This window comes from Loxodonta africana, chromosome 8 (genome assembly GCF_030014295.1).
Source record: "Loxodonta africana isolate mLoxAfr1 chromosome 8, mLoxAfr1.hap2, whole genome shotgun sequence".
Classification (NCBI taxonomy): Eukaryota; Metazoa; Chordata; class Mammalia; order Proboscidea; family Elephantidae; genus Loxodonta; species Loxodonta africana.
Window position 1 is genome coordinate 38,349,158 of NC_087349.1, and position 19,504 is coordinate 38,368,661.

General features: G+C 36.7%; 2 protein-coding genes across 17 annotated transcripts in view; one reads left to right on the forward strand and one right to left on the reverse strand.

The window, feature by feature from the left end:
- IMMP2L (inner mitochondrial membrane peptidase subunit 2) overlaps positions 1–19,504 on the forward strand; it is a 1,024,913-nt gene that overhangs the window by 529,714 nt on the left and 475,695 nt on the right. The gene's annotated exons all lie outside the window — the stretch shown is intronic.
- LRRN3 (leucine rich repeat neuronal 3) lies at positions 6,956–10,336 on the reverse strand. The gene has a single exon (XM_023544543.2). It carries the CDS (start codon positions 10,168–10,170, stop codon positions 8,044–8,046), a length of 2,127 nt encoding a protein of 708 aa, XP_023400311.1. The 5' UTR covers positions 10,171–10,336; the 3' UTR covers positions 6,956–8,043.

Here is a 19,504-nt window from a genome sequence, read left to right on the forward strand (position 1 = left end):
CCCTTCCCTGTTCTGGGACTCCAATCACCCGCAGGTTATCCTTCTTGATAGAGTGCACATAATTCTTAGGGTTTCTTCATTTTTTTTAATTCTTTTATCTGATTTTTTTTCAGCTATGTTGGTGTTGATTCCCTGGTCCTCCAGATGTCCCAGTCTGCATTCTAATTGCTCGAGTCTGCTCCTCTGACTTCCTATTGCGGTGTCTAATTCTGTAATTTTATTGTTAATCTTTTGGATTTCTACATGTTGTCTCTCTATGGATTCTTGCAACTTATTAATTTTTCCACTATGTTCTTGAATAATCTTTTTGAGTTCTTCAACAGTTTTATCGGTGTGTTCCTTGGCTTTTTCTGCATTTATCCTAATTTCATTTGTGATGTCTTTAAGCATTCTGTAAATTAGTTTTTTATATTCTGTATCTGATAATTCCAGGATTGTATCTTCATTTGGTAAAGATTTTGATTCTTTTGTTTGGGGGGTTGGAGAAGCTGTCATGGTCTGCTTCTTTAAGTGGTTTGATATGGATTGTTGTCTCTGAGCCATCACTGGGAAACTAGTTTTTCCAGAAAATCCGCTAAAAAAAAAATGCAGTCAGATCCCTATCAGAGTTCTCCCTCTGGCTCAGGCTATTCGGATGTTAATGAAGCCGCCTGGGGAGGGTGGGGGAGGGAACAGATAGATAGGAGAGTAGCACCTCAGAAGATAGCCAGAGTTGCTTGTCTTGCTTGGAATGACTCTTATATCTGAGATTCCCGCGGGCGTGTCGCCTATGTGTGCTGGCTGTGTGGAGATTGCCCCTGGGGGGTCTGGCCCGCTGGAGTCATGGTCAGATCCTCCGCTTCCAGCCCCACGCCCAGCGTCAGGGCTGCCCTGCTGGGACGGTGCACTCTCGACTCCAAAATCAGTCGCTGCCTCCCGGGGACTTCTCGTCCCTCCAGCCGCGTGGCCGTGCCGCCTCCTTGAACTAGTTGGGCCTTCCCCCAGGGTTAGTTCAGATGGGTGGATCAGCTCCCCGTGCTTGTGCCTTGACCGAGTCTCCCGGCTGGGATGCTGTTCTCCCCGGTCCAATACCAGTCACTGCCTCCCGGGGACTTCTCCTATTGGCTGCGTCCCACGCCACCCACGCGACCCGGCTGGGCCCCTTCCCGGGGTTAGTTCAGGAGGGTGGAGCAGCTCTCCGTGTTTATGCCGTACCTGCGTCCAGTCCAAATCCGGGCGGGACGGTTCTCCGGCTGGGACGCTGGTCTTCCTGCTCCAAGACCAGTCACTGCCTCCCGGGGACTTCTCCTACCGGCTGCGTCCCACGCTGCCCGCGGAACCGGCTGGTCCCCCTCCCGGGGTTAGTTCAGGGGGGTGGAGCAGCTCTCTGTGCTTGTGCCATACCTGACTGGTATGCTGGCTCCAGGCTCTGAAAACAATTGCTGCTTCCCCGTATTAGTTCGTTCTCCGTCTCTAAATCTGTGTTTGTTGTTCAGGGTTCGTAGATTGTTATGTATGTGATCGATTCACTTGTTTTTCCATGTCTTTGTTGTAAGAGGGATCCGAGGTAGCGTCTGCCTAGTCTGCCATCTTGGCTCTGCCCCCTGCTACCCCATTTTTGTCAACAAACAATCTAAATTATCTGAACTATATTAAATAGTCATATTCTCCTAGAACTACAGTGTCCAATTCATAAACTGGAGCTTCTGAGAATCCAGGATTTCCAATAAACTACAAGTCAGCTCAGGAAGCGTAACTCTCTCAGAGCATGATGACTTCTGACTCCCTAAGCTGGGGCATTAGGGCAGTGTTCTGAGCTCCCACTGCCTGTGGTGCCAGTACTCACAAGGATGAGGGAGGCTTTTGTTTTTACAAGCTTACTCTTTATGCAGGATGCACCTCGAAGGCCAGAGTAACCTTGGGTTTATTATGTCTGATAATTGTTACCTGGGAGTCTAGAAGCAGGTTAAACAAATTATTGACCATGCTGTACATTTCCCTCTTGGGATGAGAAAGAAAAGAGATTTAAACATTGAGACTGTGAAATGGATGCATGGAAATAAATACAGAAAAGTCCCTAGGACTTACACCTAGTGAATACTTAGTGAATGTGTTTATTTTTGTAGTTTTAATTATGAGTAGACACATAGGTTTTCTTTTTTGATAAACCAACGGCTGTTCGTTCTGTCCTGGGCAAATAGTAATTGAAAGTTGACAAATACGGGCAATTTTATTCCCCAGTTTCTGATACAGAACTGAGACAGGACTATTATAAAGAATATATTGACAGCAATGGTTGGAAGATAATAGGCACAATTAATGCATCTGCTATATTCTTGATGGATGGTTCCCTCCCTAGAAAGTCACCTATTTTTATTTTTGTGATGGATGGCATGCTTATAAAGCACCTGCGTGTTGTATTGCATGATGTTGTATTTTTTGTTTTTTCTGCAGTATGAGTTATTATTTTTGTTATCATGGAAAAAAATACTTAATTTTCCTGAGACTCAGATCAAACAAAAAAACAAACAAAAAAACCCACTGCCATCAAGTCGATTCCAACTCATAGCGACCCTATAGGACAGAGTAGAACTGCCCTGTAGAGTTTCCAAGGAGTACCTGGCGGATTTGAACTAACGACCTTTTGGTTAGCAGCCATAGTACCTAACCACTACGCCGCTAGGGTTTCTAAATACTCATCTATAAAATGGGAATCTTAACACAACTCACAGGGATTTCATAAATACTGAATGGTAATTATATATATGTGTGAATATGAGTATATTCGTGTATGTATATACACACATACAGAGAGCGGGAGTGAGTGTGTGCGAGTTTTATGCTGGCAAGAGAGTAGCTAGAACATGATAAGATTTTAAATGCCTATTTTTTCCCATTCTCCTTGTCCTTTAGATTTGGAATACAGTCCCTGAGACCACAGCAAATTGTTAGCCTGGTACATGTTTAGCATTCAGGGTGTGTTGCTCGCCTGCCTCCCTTTCTCCTTATTTTCTAGTTTTTACTTTGCTTCTCAAGTAGATATGAATGTGTATTTATTCAAAATGGTAATATGTAAGTAACAAAGTTGTTAATTGCTATGTATTTTATGTGTCAGGAAAATATCTCAAGCATCACATTGTCACTTCAGGAATGAGCCTGGACTGTGACATAAGTAATCCACTGCAGCTCCTCTTAGCCTCCCGTGGTTATTTTTGATATAGTCCATTTTTACACTGCAGCCAATTAATTCCAATTTATTTGTAAGGGTAAATATTTTGTTTATAGAAAGAATGAATTTTTTTCTATGCTTATATCCTTTATCATATCCATGGAGAGTCTTTTTTTTTTTCCTACAATCAAATGTTAGATTTGGGTTGTTAGTATTACGTAATTATAAATTCATGCATTTTATATGTAAATGTGTTTTTAAAATTCTGATAGAATAAACAATATGAAAATTATATATTGAAGTATTTAGTGATTAACTGACCAGGCAACAGGAATGGAAAGCCCAAAAGCCTTAAAAATTGTGACCCTAACTTCCTGTCACGGTATTCTGGAGAATTGGTTCCCTGTTCTTTATTGAATAGACGATTCTATTCTAAAGGGATGTTTACCAGAGGTATTTGACTTTGATCCCAGTTCTGATAATGAATTTCAATTTTGTACAGTACTCTCCTGAAGAACTCTTTCAGTGTATTTGACCATATTGCTTTGATAATGGTGCCTTTGATGGTTCAAAAACTATTCCTGTCTTTACCAGCCTTGTATCTGGTACCACAAATAACAGTGAGGTTGTTTTATTACACTCTGATTCTCTCAATGCAAGGATTAGGAGGGTCAATTTATGTCCCAGGCTTACTCCGTTATTTGTTACAGAGGCTGGTAAACATTACAAATGGATATCACAATTGGATTTTGAATCATTAACTTCAGACGCTGAACCATATGTTTTAACGAGAAGCTGGATTTTCTTTGCGATGGTCACATAATGCTATTAGTTTCTTTAAGATGTATTAGAGTTAAAAAAGAAAATATAAACACACAAAGTACTCTGAGGTTTTCAAACGCCATTGTAGTTCATTCTTCTGAAAGGCTTGCTGAAGTCAACCACAATTCTTTTTGCTGTGCTTTGTTACTCTTGGCCACAGTAGAATAATTTTGAAATTATATATGATATATGCTCTGAATGCATTGCTTATTTGAAAAATCAGTTTGCTTTTACCAGAAAGTCCCGTTGCAGTATCTGTGGGGTATCTAATCTCTTAGTTGGAATAGACGATATGGCTTATTTGAACATGAGCTAACAGCCCTCTGAGCTGTATGTAAAATAAATTCAAATCTTTGTGGACTTGTCTATTTTCAGCAGGAACAAAATGGAATTGTCTTCTATTTCATATAATATCTTCTTACCTTAGACTGTTGAATGCTTACTAGTGAAACCATGAGAACTTCTGAGTATATAATTAACGAAATGCTTAGGTCCGTTTTGGAAATATCCTGCATGTCTGTGGCATATTCTTTAAAATTTTTCTTTTAACAATTTCTCTTAGGATTGGATATTTGGACTATAATAACTAATACTTACTCTGACTTTTATACTTTTTTCCTGCATGCAACTAGTGTTTTTATTTTTTCTTATTTCAGAGTAATAAGACAAAGCAAGGCGGTGGTAATCCTTAAGACTAAATAAAGCCCTCACTTTTCTAATGAACACATTAAGGCAGCCCCTCTTATGTTGAAACTGGAGTCAGTTTCTTTCTTTTTCTAGAACTCTGTGATACTGATTGTAACATTTTGATTCTAGGCATGGCTGTTTCATTCCAGTACAAGGCTGCAGTGCTTCCAAGCAACAACCCAGTTAGCAATGCATTAGTCAGGGTAAAATGATATTCTACAAGTGGGGGCTGTAGAGCCAAAGGTGAAAATATTACCATCTTAAAGAGAAGATCATTGTCATCTTTTCTGTTTATACCTGTCTGAAAATGACCCTTATCATCTGAGATATAGTAAGCATATTCTTGGCAATCATATCCTTTGCAAAAGATTGTACTTGTTTTCCATGATTTGTCTTGGGAAATGAAAAAAAAAAAAGTGAGAGAGAGAGAGAGATTGGATCAAATGAAATGTCACCACATTTAAATCACTATTCATTATTCCCTAGAAACTCAGCATTGGGGTGAAACCTCAGATATCTCCTAATGGTAACTTATATATGCAATTTGAATTTTTTCCTGATATTTGTGGGGCATTTTATTGGAATTTTTTTTTTTTTTGTCTAATCAGAATGAAAAATTTTGGCAGTGAAATAAATATGAGAAGACTGATATATATGCCACAAATTTATTTATTTCTTTATAGGTAAAATGGTCAATGTGCTATGACTAACAGTATAATACTGCTGGGCTTTGCTGAAAGTTGCACAATTTACGATATTTTTATACTTTTTTGTACTCAATTTGGAGTGTAAGTTTTCAGAAAATTTGATTATTTTGTGTCAGAAATTGGAAAATAAATCTTGTAAAGCCATTTTTTGAAAAAAATTTTTTCACATAGTGAGCAGCTTAGTAGCATTCATAGAGGTATAAATTTTAAAGTTTTATTTGTTACAGGTAAAGATCTCTATTATAACAGGCACATCCATATAGCAACACCAAATTGTAACTTAAATTCTTCAAGTACTTTGACCAGTGCTTAGTTAATTTTATGTAAGGTTTAGGAGGTAACAGATTATAAAATGCTATTCTGTTATTGTAGCCCAGTTGTTTCAATTTAGATTAAAAATTAAGCAAATACATAGGATTATTTGTTTTGAAGATCTTATTTATTCTACTGTAGCAAAAGTATTTCATTCAGTGCTCACTATTAGATGTCTATTCAAAGTTCTTCTAAGGCACGTGTAGCTTGAAATGGAATTCTTAGATCTAAGATATATTTGAAATAGTTTTCCATGCAGAGAGCGTTAAAAGAGAAACATAACAAGATACCGGAGCAGGTTCTTGCTGACCTATACAATACCTGCATCCTAATAGGTCATATTTCAGCTCCTATGTTTTTGACAAATAGCCTTGCTCTAAAAAGCTCTGTCTGTGGTGCTGAAACCTCTCATGATGTATGAGCGTGTCTTGCTGATAAATTCTAATGTCAGTCTTTGTGTGATAGTGATTCATCAGGTTGTAAAATTTGTGTTCAGGAAACACATTGAATTAGCAAGTTTCATATTCAGGTATTTAAAAATTAACACAGTTTGTCCTTTTGTTTTAAGAGTTCATAACAATATACTTTCCACATTGTCAAAAACAGCTAGGGCTTAATTAGAAACTGTTATTGCTATCAAAACAGCATATATCCAGTATTAACAAATAAATTGATACTATGAAAAAGTGCTGGAAATGTTCACAGGCCAGTGACGTGTATGCAGTAAGATACTGTAAGAAAAGTTAAATACTTGATTAAAAACAGTCATGGTAGCAGTTAACGTGGAATCCTTGTAGCTTTGTAGAACAAATCAATTTGCCTTTAAAATCATGTCTTATTACCTTCGATGATTTTTTTATTGTTTCAGGATATTTCCTTTCTAATAAGATGCACTTATTTTGCAAAACTGTTTGTAGGTTTTTTGTTTGTTAATATGGTAAAAACCCTAAAAGATCTTGGTCTTTTTTTTTCTTCCAAGTGAAATCCTTTTATTTCTTACATAAAATTTTAAAATAATATTCTTAGCATTTCAATTCAATTATTCTGTGTTGTTTTAAGCTTTGACTTCTAGGTGTTTTGAATATAGTCATAGAGTCCTGCACCTATTTTTTTTCATTTACTCTAAATTAGTTACAGAAGCATTTTAGAAAGCCCTTCCTTTAGTTAGCAAAATTGTGTCTTAATTTCTGTTGAACTCCAAATTATCTGATTTACATCATTTTTTTGATTGAGGTGATCTAAATAAAAAGGTGGAATTTCAGAAATTGAACCTGATAAACTTCTTCTACTATTAATACAATATATTTTAAAATGTTATTCTAAAATCAGAGTCTTGGAATGGGCTATGTTTCCTTGCTACATTTACAGCATAGCAAAGTAGTAAGTTGTTTATTATTATAGTGAAGCTCATCAAATATTTCGAATCACAGATTTGAAAATTATACATAGATTGCAGGTCCTACAGATATTTGGCAATGTTTTCTGCAAACCATATAACCCTGAAGCTGAGTGACTACTAGTTATTAAAATAAGACTCTTCAGTTGCTCAGATAATGGATTTGCATTATCTGAACCTAATAACTAAATCCACTAAAAAAGCTGCTTGTTAAGAGAAGAAAAAATTTAAGTGAATACATAATTTCCTAAAGGATATGTTTTTGTCAATAGTTAAAGGGTTAAATACAATGTTATTAACCCCGTTTAATATTGATAAGATGCTTTCTAAAATCCATTTTTTGTGCATTACAAAGATCTTGTTATATAACCCAATAAAAGTGTTCCACTCTTTGCATTGCAAATTTTATTATAAAAATTTTTTTAACTTCTTTTAAATGATATCTGGTCAGATGACATTTCCCAGAAATTGTTCTTTATTTAGAAACAAAAACAAGACAAAAGCAATTGATTTTAATCCAAAATGTATTTTTCTTTATAAAAGAGGTCCACATACTCACTGTGTCTACTCTACAGAATTTGTCCATTTTATTACACCACGTGTCAATTCAAGTTTATCTGGTCACTGCAAAAACTCGTGGCTAATAGGTGTGATACAACACAGGAGGAGGTATTGCTCAGTTCAACTACTCTTACATACTTAAAAAAAAATACAGAAATGTTTTTTGTCCACTTTAACTGTATTCCAGACATAAAAGTTACATGAAAGTTCTAGAAAATGGAGTTATTTTATTTGGTTGCCACAGTACCCTTTGAAGTCAATTACAATGCCGAACTTGTACGTCTTTCTATTGATCTGGAGCAGCACTGGTGAAGCACAAACTTCTTTCTAGAAAGTAACATTTCTCTGCCTTTCACTTAGAACAACTGCACTCCGTAGCTTTCCTTTGAAGTAGATTTAGTTGGTTGTTTTTAGGACGTATTTGTTGGCACACCTATAACAGTTGCTTTTACTTCCAAAGCTGTACTTTTTTCTTTGCTTGCTTCCCAGAGGTTGATTAGAGGAGGATAAAGCTCACTAAATTCAAAGGTTGGTTTCTGTAAGTAATTCGTCACATAGCTATGTCCACCATCATCATTTATTTCTTGAAAGGCGGAGTGAACAAGACATATCGCACCAATAATCCCCAGAAGGCCACCTAGGCAGGCAATAAATGTTGTGGTGTTACTCCTTTTCTGTTCTTTTTTATCAGGGTCCAAACCTTTTGTAGTGACATTCACACATTGTTTTCTGCTTTTCTGATAAATGTTGGGGACATCAATGCAAATTTTGTACTCAGTGGATGGGTTCAGATGAGTGAGATTATATACCTTGATGTCAGATGGTATTCGAGCACTTTGGGCAGCATGGGAATTTTCAGTCTTGATAAAGGCTGTCCACTTAACACTGGATTTGAGAATTTTAGAACTTGCTTTCCAAGATACCAGAACAGAATTGGCTTGAACATCTTTTATTTTAATATTCAAAGATCCATTTCTCTCCTGGGGAAAAGAACCATCCACTTTGATCATAACAGACTTCAGGTCAGCACCAACCAGGTTAGTTGCTATACAAGTATATAAACCTCCTTCTTTGGGGGTTATCCCACTTATATCTAGTGTGCCTTCAGAATGGACATAAAACTTCTCTGTCACAGTATTAGGCAAGAGTTTTTGGCCAGAAGGTGTTATCCAGTAGATTTCAGGCTGTGGCTCTGCAGTAGCTCTACAGTGTAAGGAAACATAGCCCCCAGCTTCTAAATCCATATTAGATGGAAAACTCTCAGGAGCTATGAGAGGGAGGCAAATTTCCATCATTTCCCGGAAATGCACTTGCCGAACATTCTGACCTTGGAATTCAGGTGGATCCACACAAAACAGTGAATCTGGCTCCATAAATCGAATGTTGGTTTTGTTCATATTAATCCACCGTATGACACAATCACACCTGATGGGATTGCTGTGTATGCTGATTTCCTTGAGGTTTGGCAGAGATTCAATTGTACCCTGGTATAGGGCACTAAGGGCATTGCTGTTGAGCATGAGTGATTCCAGCTTGGGTAGTCTGAAAAATGCATTTGGGTGAATGTAAGACAATCTGGGGTTGTTAGTAGCTTCTATTTTTCTTAAATCTGGCAAGTTATCCACGGCAAGACTGTCGATGGAAATCAGGTCAGGCATATTATTTATCCCCAGCTCTTTTAAATGTAGCATATTGCTGAAATCCCCCCTTCGTATTCTATTAATGGGATTTTTATTTAGATCCAGAAATTTGAGATTTATAACTTTTTGAAGAGCAACATGGGGCACTTTAATAAGCCTGTTGTCGTAAAAGGAGATGCTTTCTAAGTTTTCAAGCCCAACCAAGGCATTATCTGGTATTTCCGTGAGGTTTATGCCAGCTATAACCAGGCTTCGAAGATTGATAAGCGACTTAAAGTTCATATCTTTGATTCTGATGATTGGATTTTCCCCAATCATCAGAATCTCCAGGTTTGGAAGTGCATCAAACCACTTACTGTTGATCATCTGCAATCTATTTGAATTGAGATGAAGTCGAAGAAGATTATGTAGGCCAATAAAAGCTCCAGGTGAAATTGTAGAAAGCAAGTTGTGATTAATGTAGAGCTCTTGTAAATTGCTCAGTCCAGACAGACATTTTTCAGGCAGCTCAGTAAGTTTGTTTTCCTCTAGGTACACCGAAAGGAGCTGAGGCATCTTTTTTACATTAATGTGGATGACTGAGGATAAATTGTTTTGAGATAAGTCCAGGCCAGTAAGGTTTACTGGAAAGTCTACAGCGTATTCAATTTTTGCAATATTGTTAGTCTGTAGGAGCAGAATCTGTGTGTCAGCAGGCAACCTGGCTGGGAAATTTAAAAGACCTAAGTCATTACAATCCACTGTAGATGCCTCCATATACATTGATCTGGGTGTAAACCAAGGTCTAATTTCACATGTACATAATTGTGGGCAATCAACTTTTTTATCTACAGCTTGTACTAATGTAGTGATAGCTAGGCCAAGTAGCATATGAATTCGGAGTGGCATGTCCTTCATCTTAGCTTTCTTCTTCAAAAATTTAATGGGCCCTTAAGGATTCCACCGTCACTGCTAGTAAGTTCAGGAAGAGCTGATTGATTAGGAAAACACTTGCATTTGTCAAACGATGAATGCCGTTGAATCACAAAGTTTTTCTTCATGGAAATAAGTGTCAGTGCCACAATTGCATTGTCCAAAAATTTCATGCATATTGGAGAAAAGAAGGTCACAATCTCCTTGATGATATAATATGGATATATTTTTTGAAGATGAAGTATGTATAGATGATCACAGGAGGTTGAGTAATTCATTTATTTAGGAGGGTAATATTCAAATCCCATGCTTGTTCAGTACTTGCAGGAATGGCAGCATGATGCTAAATGTCATAAAATAAAATATAAAAGGAAAAAAGAAAAAGAATTAGCACAAAGGAAAAAAAAACTGAAATTAATATCCATTGGCTAATTATAATTATTTCATGTATAAATAATATTCTTGCTGTTTACAGTTATTTTAATATGTTTTGATAACTTTATCATTGTTATGATTGTCCTTTATAATCAGCTGGTCCAAATATTAGGCTAAGAAATTGAATCTTTAGAAGGCTTAAGTTTTATTGAATATAATGAATATGCTTCCAGAATTTTTCTCTTATTTCAAATTTTACTATTTATGCATTGCAGTTTTGAGTGTTGTATTTTTCCTTCTATTAGACAATTAGTTGTGGGGAAAAAAAGAAACCAATCCTTTAATTATGATTTTCCCCCCCATCTTAGATAAAAAAAAAAAAGGCTATAAATAAATAATATTATACAATTTTGACCAATTGAGTTAGATTGTGATTCCTCAGGGCCCTAAGCCTGATACCACTGAGTCAATTTCTACTCATGGCAACCCTATGGAACAGAATAGAACTGCCTCATAGGGTTTCCAAGGCAGTAATCTTTACGGAAGCAGACTGCCACATCTTTTCTCCCACAGAGCGGCTGGTGGGTTGTAACCACTGACCTATTTGTTGGTTAGCAGCCAAGTTCTTAACCACTACACCACCAGGGCTCCTTCATCAGGCCCCTAGGAGACAGCATTTTGAGAAAACATTATAAAATGCTTGCTGAATAAACTAGAAGTAGTGATATTTAACTGGATTTCCCATTTTCATTCATACATCTCTCCTTAGTCTACTTTGTATACAGTGATTTGAGTTTTGAAATATTTGGAAGAGACTAAGCCTAACTTGCTGTGGGTATACCTGTATATTGTCATTGTTAAAAAAAAAAAAAAGTCACATTAACGTTTGACTGTTTTATTTTTCCCTGAAAATAAACTTACCTTCCATTAGTCACTAACAATGAAAAAGAAACTTGGCTACATCAGTAAAACAGACACTTAGGTATCACTTCTTTTAAATGGATACTGATTTCTTCATCACAGAAAAATAAGCACTTCCAAAACCAAGTTGCAATCTTGATATGTTCTGTGTTTCAAAAGACCACGCTATTGTTAGGTTAGACTGCTGATGAGTTCTCGAAACCTTCAAGTGTGCAGCTCAGCGAGTGCTCAGTTGGACTATTTGCTCTGGGGCTTTTTGCCTACCTGCAATAGTGGTCTACTGAAATAATCAGTCTGTGAACATTGTTCTTTCTTTCCTTCCTGTCCAGTATTGACATTCATAATGGCATCGTTGACTGACTCTAAGATAAGGTGGGTGCTTCATTGGCAGATAAATGTATTTGGAGATATGGTCCCTACAGAGAAACAGACCAGTTCCCTTTTAGGTAAAAAGTTTTTGTTTTTCAAAATTGTAAAACACTTACAGTTCAAAGTCAAATCCAGTTTGCCTCTTACCCTTACTTTATTCTCTCTACTTCACCAAACAGTAATCTCCTAGAGAGCATGGGGCTTGCCTCACTGTGAATCCCCAGCTCCCAGGCATGATAATTAGAACATAGTAGGAGCCCTGCGAAACCCTGATGGTGTGGTGGTTAAGAGCTATGGCTGCTAACCAAAAGGTCAGCAGTTCAGATCCACCAGGTGCTCCTTGGAAACTCCATGGGGCAGTTCTACTCTGTCCTATAGGGTCACTATAAGTCAGAATTGACTCGATGGCAACGGGTTTGGTTTTTGGTTTTAGGAAAACTGGTGGTGCAGTGGTTAAAGCAATGGACTGCTGACTGAAAGCTTGGCAATTTGAAACCACCAGCGGCTTCAAAGGAGAAAGATGTGGCAGTCTGCTTCCACAGAGATTTATAGCCTTAGAAACCCTATGGGGTCACTATGAGTTGGAATCAACTCAATGGCAATGGGTTTTTGGCTTAGGGGCTCAAAAAAGGTTTTGAATTAATTGGTAAATGAGTTTCATGAATTAATAAATTTATATATGCCTCTTTTTACACACAATGTAATCAATTCAGTCTGCCTCATTTTCTAATTTCAGTAAGTTTGGCTGTTTTGCATAAATTTTTTACTTACACAAAATTGTTTTACATACATTACTAAAACCCAAAGATTAAATTTGAGGATAATACACAGGGGTATTAGGCTTTAAGAGAAATGTCAGTCTACTGTTATATCTGTGGGCTTTTCCCCGCCTTAATTTATCGAATCAACATTTTTTGAACACTCGCTATGTGCCAGTTATTGGGTTAATGGTTAGAGAAAAAAAAAGAAAAAGAGACATGTCTTCCCTTAGTAATCTTTCATTTTGGAGGTGGAAACACAAGTAAACTGATGGTTACAAGTCAGTATGTGATCTGATATGGGGGCGTTGAGGAGAAGCACCTGAATAAAACTAAAATAGAAATACATTACATATTTATTCCCAAATTGAAGAAAAAACAGGCGCCAAGTACAAAATACATTTCTGCAAGATTCCTATATATCAGTTGACAACTAAGAAATCATAACTTCTGCCAATTAATGAGTTATATCCAGTAGTACAGAGAGACCCCTATATCTTCCTTTAGTTTAACTATTGTCGTTGTTGTTAGGTGCCATGAATTTCAACTCATAGTGACCCCATGTGATGCAGCAGAAGTGCCCCCATAGGGTTTTCTAGCCTGTAATCTTTACAGGACCAGATACCCAGGTCTTTCTCCTGTGAAGACCTTTCAGTTAAACATTGTACCACCAGGGCTCCCTTAATTAGCCTGAATAATGAAAATGTTAAAGATGAAACATTTTTTGGAAGGAAGGAGGGAGTGTTAACTTAATAATGCTACTTTTTATTTTGAAGTTATTCTGTTTTTTTTTTTTATAATTTATATTTGTGTTTAACTAGAAACTCTTTTCTAACCTTATTTTATCATTTATATAGCCACATGCCAGAAACAACTACCTTTATTTTGAAAATAAGGAGAGTTCTTCTAGTGATGAAGAATTCAAATTTTATATCTCTTGTTCTGTAGGAAGAAATGTTCAGTATGGGAATCATAATAAGGGTACAATTTAGCATGTCTTTATTGTAATATTGACTTTTTGTTATATCTGTAGAAATGATTATGATCCTTTCACTAATGGACTATTTGGCATGGGTTGTTTGCAGGAAGTAAGGCAATGATAATAATAATATCTTACCTCTTAGTGCTTTGCAGTTATCAAAGCCCATTCTTATTCATTTTTTATGTTAACAATGACTTGCGAGATAAGTTGGGTGCCTTTGAATCCCTGTTTTTGGGTAAGGGTATTAAGATCCCCTGCCTGAGGTCATACAGATAGTAAATGATGAGGTAGAATTTGAACTCAGGTTTTGTCTTTAGGCCATTAGGACATTGATTGAACACCTCTTTTTGGCAGGCACTGTTGTAGACACTGAGAAGTCAACAATAAATAAGAGCAAATCTCTGCTCACCAAGCCCTCAGTCATCAAAGGAGTAATTAGCTAAGGAGGATGCTGCTGAGTAGATTCACAGGAAAACTACATGCAATGGTCTATAGTGGCACGAAGGAAGGAGTGCTGGGTTCTGTCTGTCCAACAGGAATGATCTGAATGTTGCATGCTCTTTTGTGATGTTTGTAAAAAAATCAACTGGAGTATAATGGAGGAGCACATTGGTAAGATTTAAAGCCCACTACCTTTCAGATTAATTCTTTGCAATGCCAAAACTTAAATACGAAGCATGTCTTCTTCAATATACCCCATTATATGTATTATAAGGACTAAAGAGTCTGAGGAAGAGAAACATTTTAATACTTGTCTTAAGTTAGAAAAAAATTAGTGAAGATAGGAAGTTGACATGGTTACAGTAAAGCCCAGTTTTTCCTTTTCTTTTATAGCAAATTATAAGCTAATTTCATTTGTATGAAGAATTTAAATTCTTTTCTCCCACTATCTGACTTTATAGAAGTTGTAAGACTTGGCCTTTCTTTTAATTCTAATTGAAGGTTCCATATCCAGAAAACATCGTTGAGTTATACTAAATGCATCTCTTTTTTTCCTTGGAAAATGTTTATTTTCCAATTCTTCAAACCTAATCAACTCTTTGAATTTCACATGTCAACTTTCAGGAAGTAGGTAATGGTAACTATTTTGAATAGTTAAATAAATGCTATCCTTAAAATAAGGAGCCCTGGTGACACAGTGGTTAAAGCACTTGGCTGCTAACCAAAAGGTTGTCAGTTCGACCCCACCAGCCACTCTGCAGGAGAAGGATGCAGCAGATTGCTTCCTTAAAGATTGACAGCTTTAAAAACCCTATGGGGCAGTTCTGCTCTGTCCTGTAGGGTCACTAGGAGTTGAGATCGACTCAACTGCAATGAGTTTGGTTTGATTTTTGGTTTAGGCTTAAAATATTAATTTGTTAGTAAGAAACTGATTAAAAAACCAAAACAAAACCCGTTGCCATGGAGTCAATTCCAACACATAGTGACCCTGTAGGACAGAGTAGGACTGCCCCATAGAGTTTCCAAGGAGCACCTCGTGGATTCAAACTGCTGACCTTTTGGTTAGCAACTGTAGCACTTAAACTCTACACTACCCAGGTTTCTGAAATTGACAAAGGAAGAGAAAATTTGCTTTGCATCAGGTTTAGTAGATGATTTCGTAACCATGTACAGGACACTTCCCTTTCCTGTGCCTCAGATTATTCATATTTAAATTTAAAACTAGGTTAGATTATCTTTAAGATTCATTCACATTCTGAACTTCTATGATACTATTCTGTGAACATGAAAGGCTTTTAAAAGGTATGTGACAATTGGCTGTGTGTAAACCCACTTCTCTGCTTTTAGCCTTTGCATTCTTTAATTGATCACTAGTTTGTATTCAATATTCTAGTCATATGTCATTAACAAATTAGGATCAGTGAGTTTTAGCCATTATGGGGCTTTTAAAGGCTACCAGATTAATTACCTGCCATTATTCCTATTTTATTTTATGTTTACACCTGTGCTGTAATAAATGAAGTAGAGAGTTACTTTAGTCATCAAATTAAGGCAAACTAACCACTAGAAAGGTAAATTGCCTAGATTAGGTCCCTTGATTGAATAAATGAAGCAAAAAAAAAAAAAAAAAAGAGTTGTCAGTAACTACTAATATTGATATATGAACAATTCATCCATTATAATTTTTTTTACAAAATTGGGAGATACAGATTTTTTATAACGTTGATATTTTAGCTGCCTGAACAAATTCAGCATCATATAAAGTTATCCCATTTTTGATGTCATAGAAATTTTTAGATGGAAAAGGGCATAGAGATCAATCGGTTTTTGAACTCTTCCAGTGGTGAAATCGCTTGTTCAAATGAAGTTTTACCTTGATGCCCAGTAAGTCAGACACAGAAAGAGAAGATCTCTTCTGGTTAGCATAGGGAGGAGGGAAGGAAGGAAAGTTTGAGGAAGGGGAGATCTGGAAAGATCTGGATGGCACCCAGTCAGCTTGGCCTTCCTGCCCACAGCATTTGATCCTGAAGGGTATCTAAAGAGCTCCCATTCCTCTTAGAAATGAGGTAATGGAAGGCACTCAGAGGTGAAGTGACTCATGTAAAGTAGTTCACTCTGGAGGGATGAGAATCTCACTCTTGAGAATTCTGAGAAGCATTCTTTCTAATGCAAAACCTCCACAATCATCTCAGTCTATAGGCCTACTACAATTAGGTCTTCTTCCCTTAGCCTTGACTGATCCCAAGGTAGATGGGAACTCCACAGTAAGGCATGATAGTGCTTAGACTACATGGTCAGTATTAGCTGCATAAGGGATGGGCAGGGAAGAAAGAAATGTTCTGGAGGAAGGAGGATGAGGTAGGAGCAATTCAAAACAAGACTCACACTGATGGCAGACATGGCCCATGTACCACCATTCATACATGAATGCTCACAGCCAACACTCCTGTCAACTCCTTACGTAGATGCTATTATTATCCTTACTTTTTATATGAGGCAAAAAGAGGTTCAGTGACTTCGCCAGTTCACACTCACTCAGACTTGGAGTAGCTGGAATTCAAATCCCTTTATTCTGTCTCCGAAGCCCAGTATTAATCACTAAGCTCTATTTCCTCTCAGATGTTTATTACAATAGCGCCACTCATCGTAGTATCTTTTCTGAAAGATGTTTCCTCCAACTGGATGTGTGCACTGATTTTTTTGTTGTGGTTTGTTTGTTTTTTCCGATAGGAATATTTTACTTATATGACATGGAAATTTAAAGGCAGTTACGTGTTGTGGATAGGGACTGGAATCAGAAAACTCGTTTTCTAGGCTTAGTTTTGCTGTGCAATTCAGACAAATCACGTTACTCTCTGAAGTATTAGTTTCCCACAAAAGGTGGCATTTGGGCTAAATTTTCACTGTTGTTTCCAAACTAATTGTTTGTGTTCTATGAAATCCCATAGAGCTTTCTTATAGGGCCATCATTATAAAGAGCAGAAATTATTTTCATTCCCGAAGCCAACTCTTCAGACATGGATTGGACTGGACAATGGGTTGGAGAGGGATGCTGGTGAGGAGTGAGCTTCTTGGATCAGGTGGACACTTGAAACTATGTTGGCATCTCCTACCTGGAGGGTAGATGAGAGGATACAGGGGGTTAGAAGCTGGCAAAATGGACACAAAAAGAGAGTGGAGGGAGAGAGAAGGCCATCTCATTAAAAAAAAAAAAAAATTTTAGGCAGAGAGTAATTGGGAGTATGTAGCAAGGTGTACATAAGTTTTTATGTGAGAGACTGACTTGATTTGTAAACTTTCACTTAAAGCACAATAAAAATTATAAATAAATAAAAAAATTATTTTTATTATTGTACAGAATACATGTACTAGAGTGCATTCCATGTGTATTCATATATTTAATGGGCAATATCTTTTAGAGTGACTTCCTTAGATTCTATTATTTTTAGATTTGTAAATATGATACTTTGAGATTATCAAAATGGCTAGGTTTTTTCTTATCATTATGATAGGAATAGCTACAGGTTAAAAAAAAGAATTTGGCATTATTTTGTATCCTTGTCATGTTCAAGTTTTTGCATTTTAACACAGAGCACATTAATGCAGACCTCAAACAAGTCATGTACTATTTCCATCCCTTATGAAACTAGGCTCAGTAGGCCTTGCGATAAATTTATTTTCAAGAAACCAGGAGTAACTGAAATAGCACAATTGTTTTTTCTTCTGAATCTTAAAATATGCTCTTGGCAGATTCTGAGGGAATCTTGGTTTTCTAATCTTTTTCTTCTACTGTTCGCAGAATTTGTGGCTTGTGCTATGTGGGGATCCATAGTGGTAAATTAAAACCAGGTCAGGATAGTTTCCTTTAAAAAATAATTTCAAATGTGGTACCCCAAAACATCAGATTTGTGGAAGCTAGTTATAGCATGACTGTGATTCAGGAAGGATCATTTTTAGTACAGCAATTCCTTCTTTATAATTTTCTTCTCGAGAGGAGAGAATGAAATCTCAGTCTCCGGAGTGTCGCATATTGGTGTAGTGATTTCTGTATACTCCTAAATTACCAGCTTGTCGTGACACTGTCATTTCTCATTGTGAAAAGAATTCTGATTTGTATTTATTTTTAATTACAGTTTTTGTTCCACTGAGCACTTCATTGATAGTATTATATGTGAAGTTGATTTTTGTACATGATTAGCAAAACATGGTAGTTCTTAGCCAGAACGTGTCTCTTTATGCTTGTACGTCTTCTGTGAGCATCACTCCATGTATTGGGGAACTCTAATTTATAATATGGCATAACAACACTTCATTCAGTATTGTTTGAGAGCCAATGGATTTTGATTGCCTGATTTGTTGTGTTAACTTCTCTTTTATCATTCCCTTGTTATTTGGCACTTGTATTGTCCTAAGTGTAGGCGTTTGTGAGGAAAAGCACTCATTTATGCATTATCCTTAACATTGACTCATCTTATATTGAAGTATAAGCATCTTGTTTTCCAAACTGGGAGGCAGAGTGATAGAAAACTTGCTTCAGGTTATAACTGAACTATAGATCTCTATTTGGGTGCTGCCCCTCTGCTAAATTAACAGCCCATTCCCATTACTGTCCAGTTGATCCCAACTCATAGCAACCCTATAGGACAGTGTAGAACTGCCCCATAGGGTATCCAGGGAGTGGCTGGTGGATTCAAACTGCTGACCTTTTGGTTAGCAGCCATAGCTCTTAAAAGCATATTAGCAGCAAAGTATTGTGCATACACATAGACCCAAGAGTTAGGAGGAGACCTTAGGACCCTTAGCGACTTCATTTCTATAATAAGAGGTGACTTCCAGCTCTATAATTACATAATTTTGTAATAAGCCTTAAACAAATAAGCTCAAAAAAATGACTTCAGTATAATAAATTTCCTTATACAAACGTAATATGATGTACTTGAACAGATACTGACAAGATTTGCACAGATATTTTTCATGATTATCTCCTGGCTTTTATCATGTTTATTCACACCCTTTACGTGTGTATCAATTCATGCCATTTATATAGACAGGGTGCTAATTTCATTAGGAACAGAAGTAGTCTATAAAAGGATTCTTAGGACCTGTACAAATCAATGGAATATATGGAGATTATTTTCTTTTTACTTGTATGTCAGGAACAATTTAGATACCTTTGCAAGGGAAATAATTACTCTCTTGACAAAATGTGTGCACACACACCTGTATGTACTGAGATACTTTAGTTCTTTCAGTAAATCCTGAATGTGACTGATTAAAACCATGTTATAGATAAAGTTTTCCATTTTGCTCCAATTTTTATTCCTATCAACAGATGTTTTGGTTGTCTGATATAGTTAAGCCTCAATTCTACCTTAAAACTTTCACATGGGTTAAGGGGAAGTCTCCTCAAATATGCTTTCTTTATTCCCTTGATACTTTTGGTGTGTAAAACCTCATTCTTATTGTCCCATCC

Coding starts and splice junctions, on each gene's coding strand:
- LRRN3 (XM_023544543.2), bottom strand. CDS start 10,170: ATGAAGGACATGCCACTCCGAATTCATATGCTACTTGGCCTAGCTATC.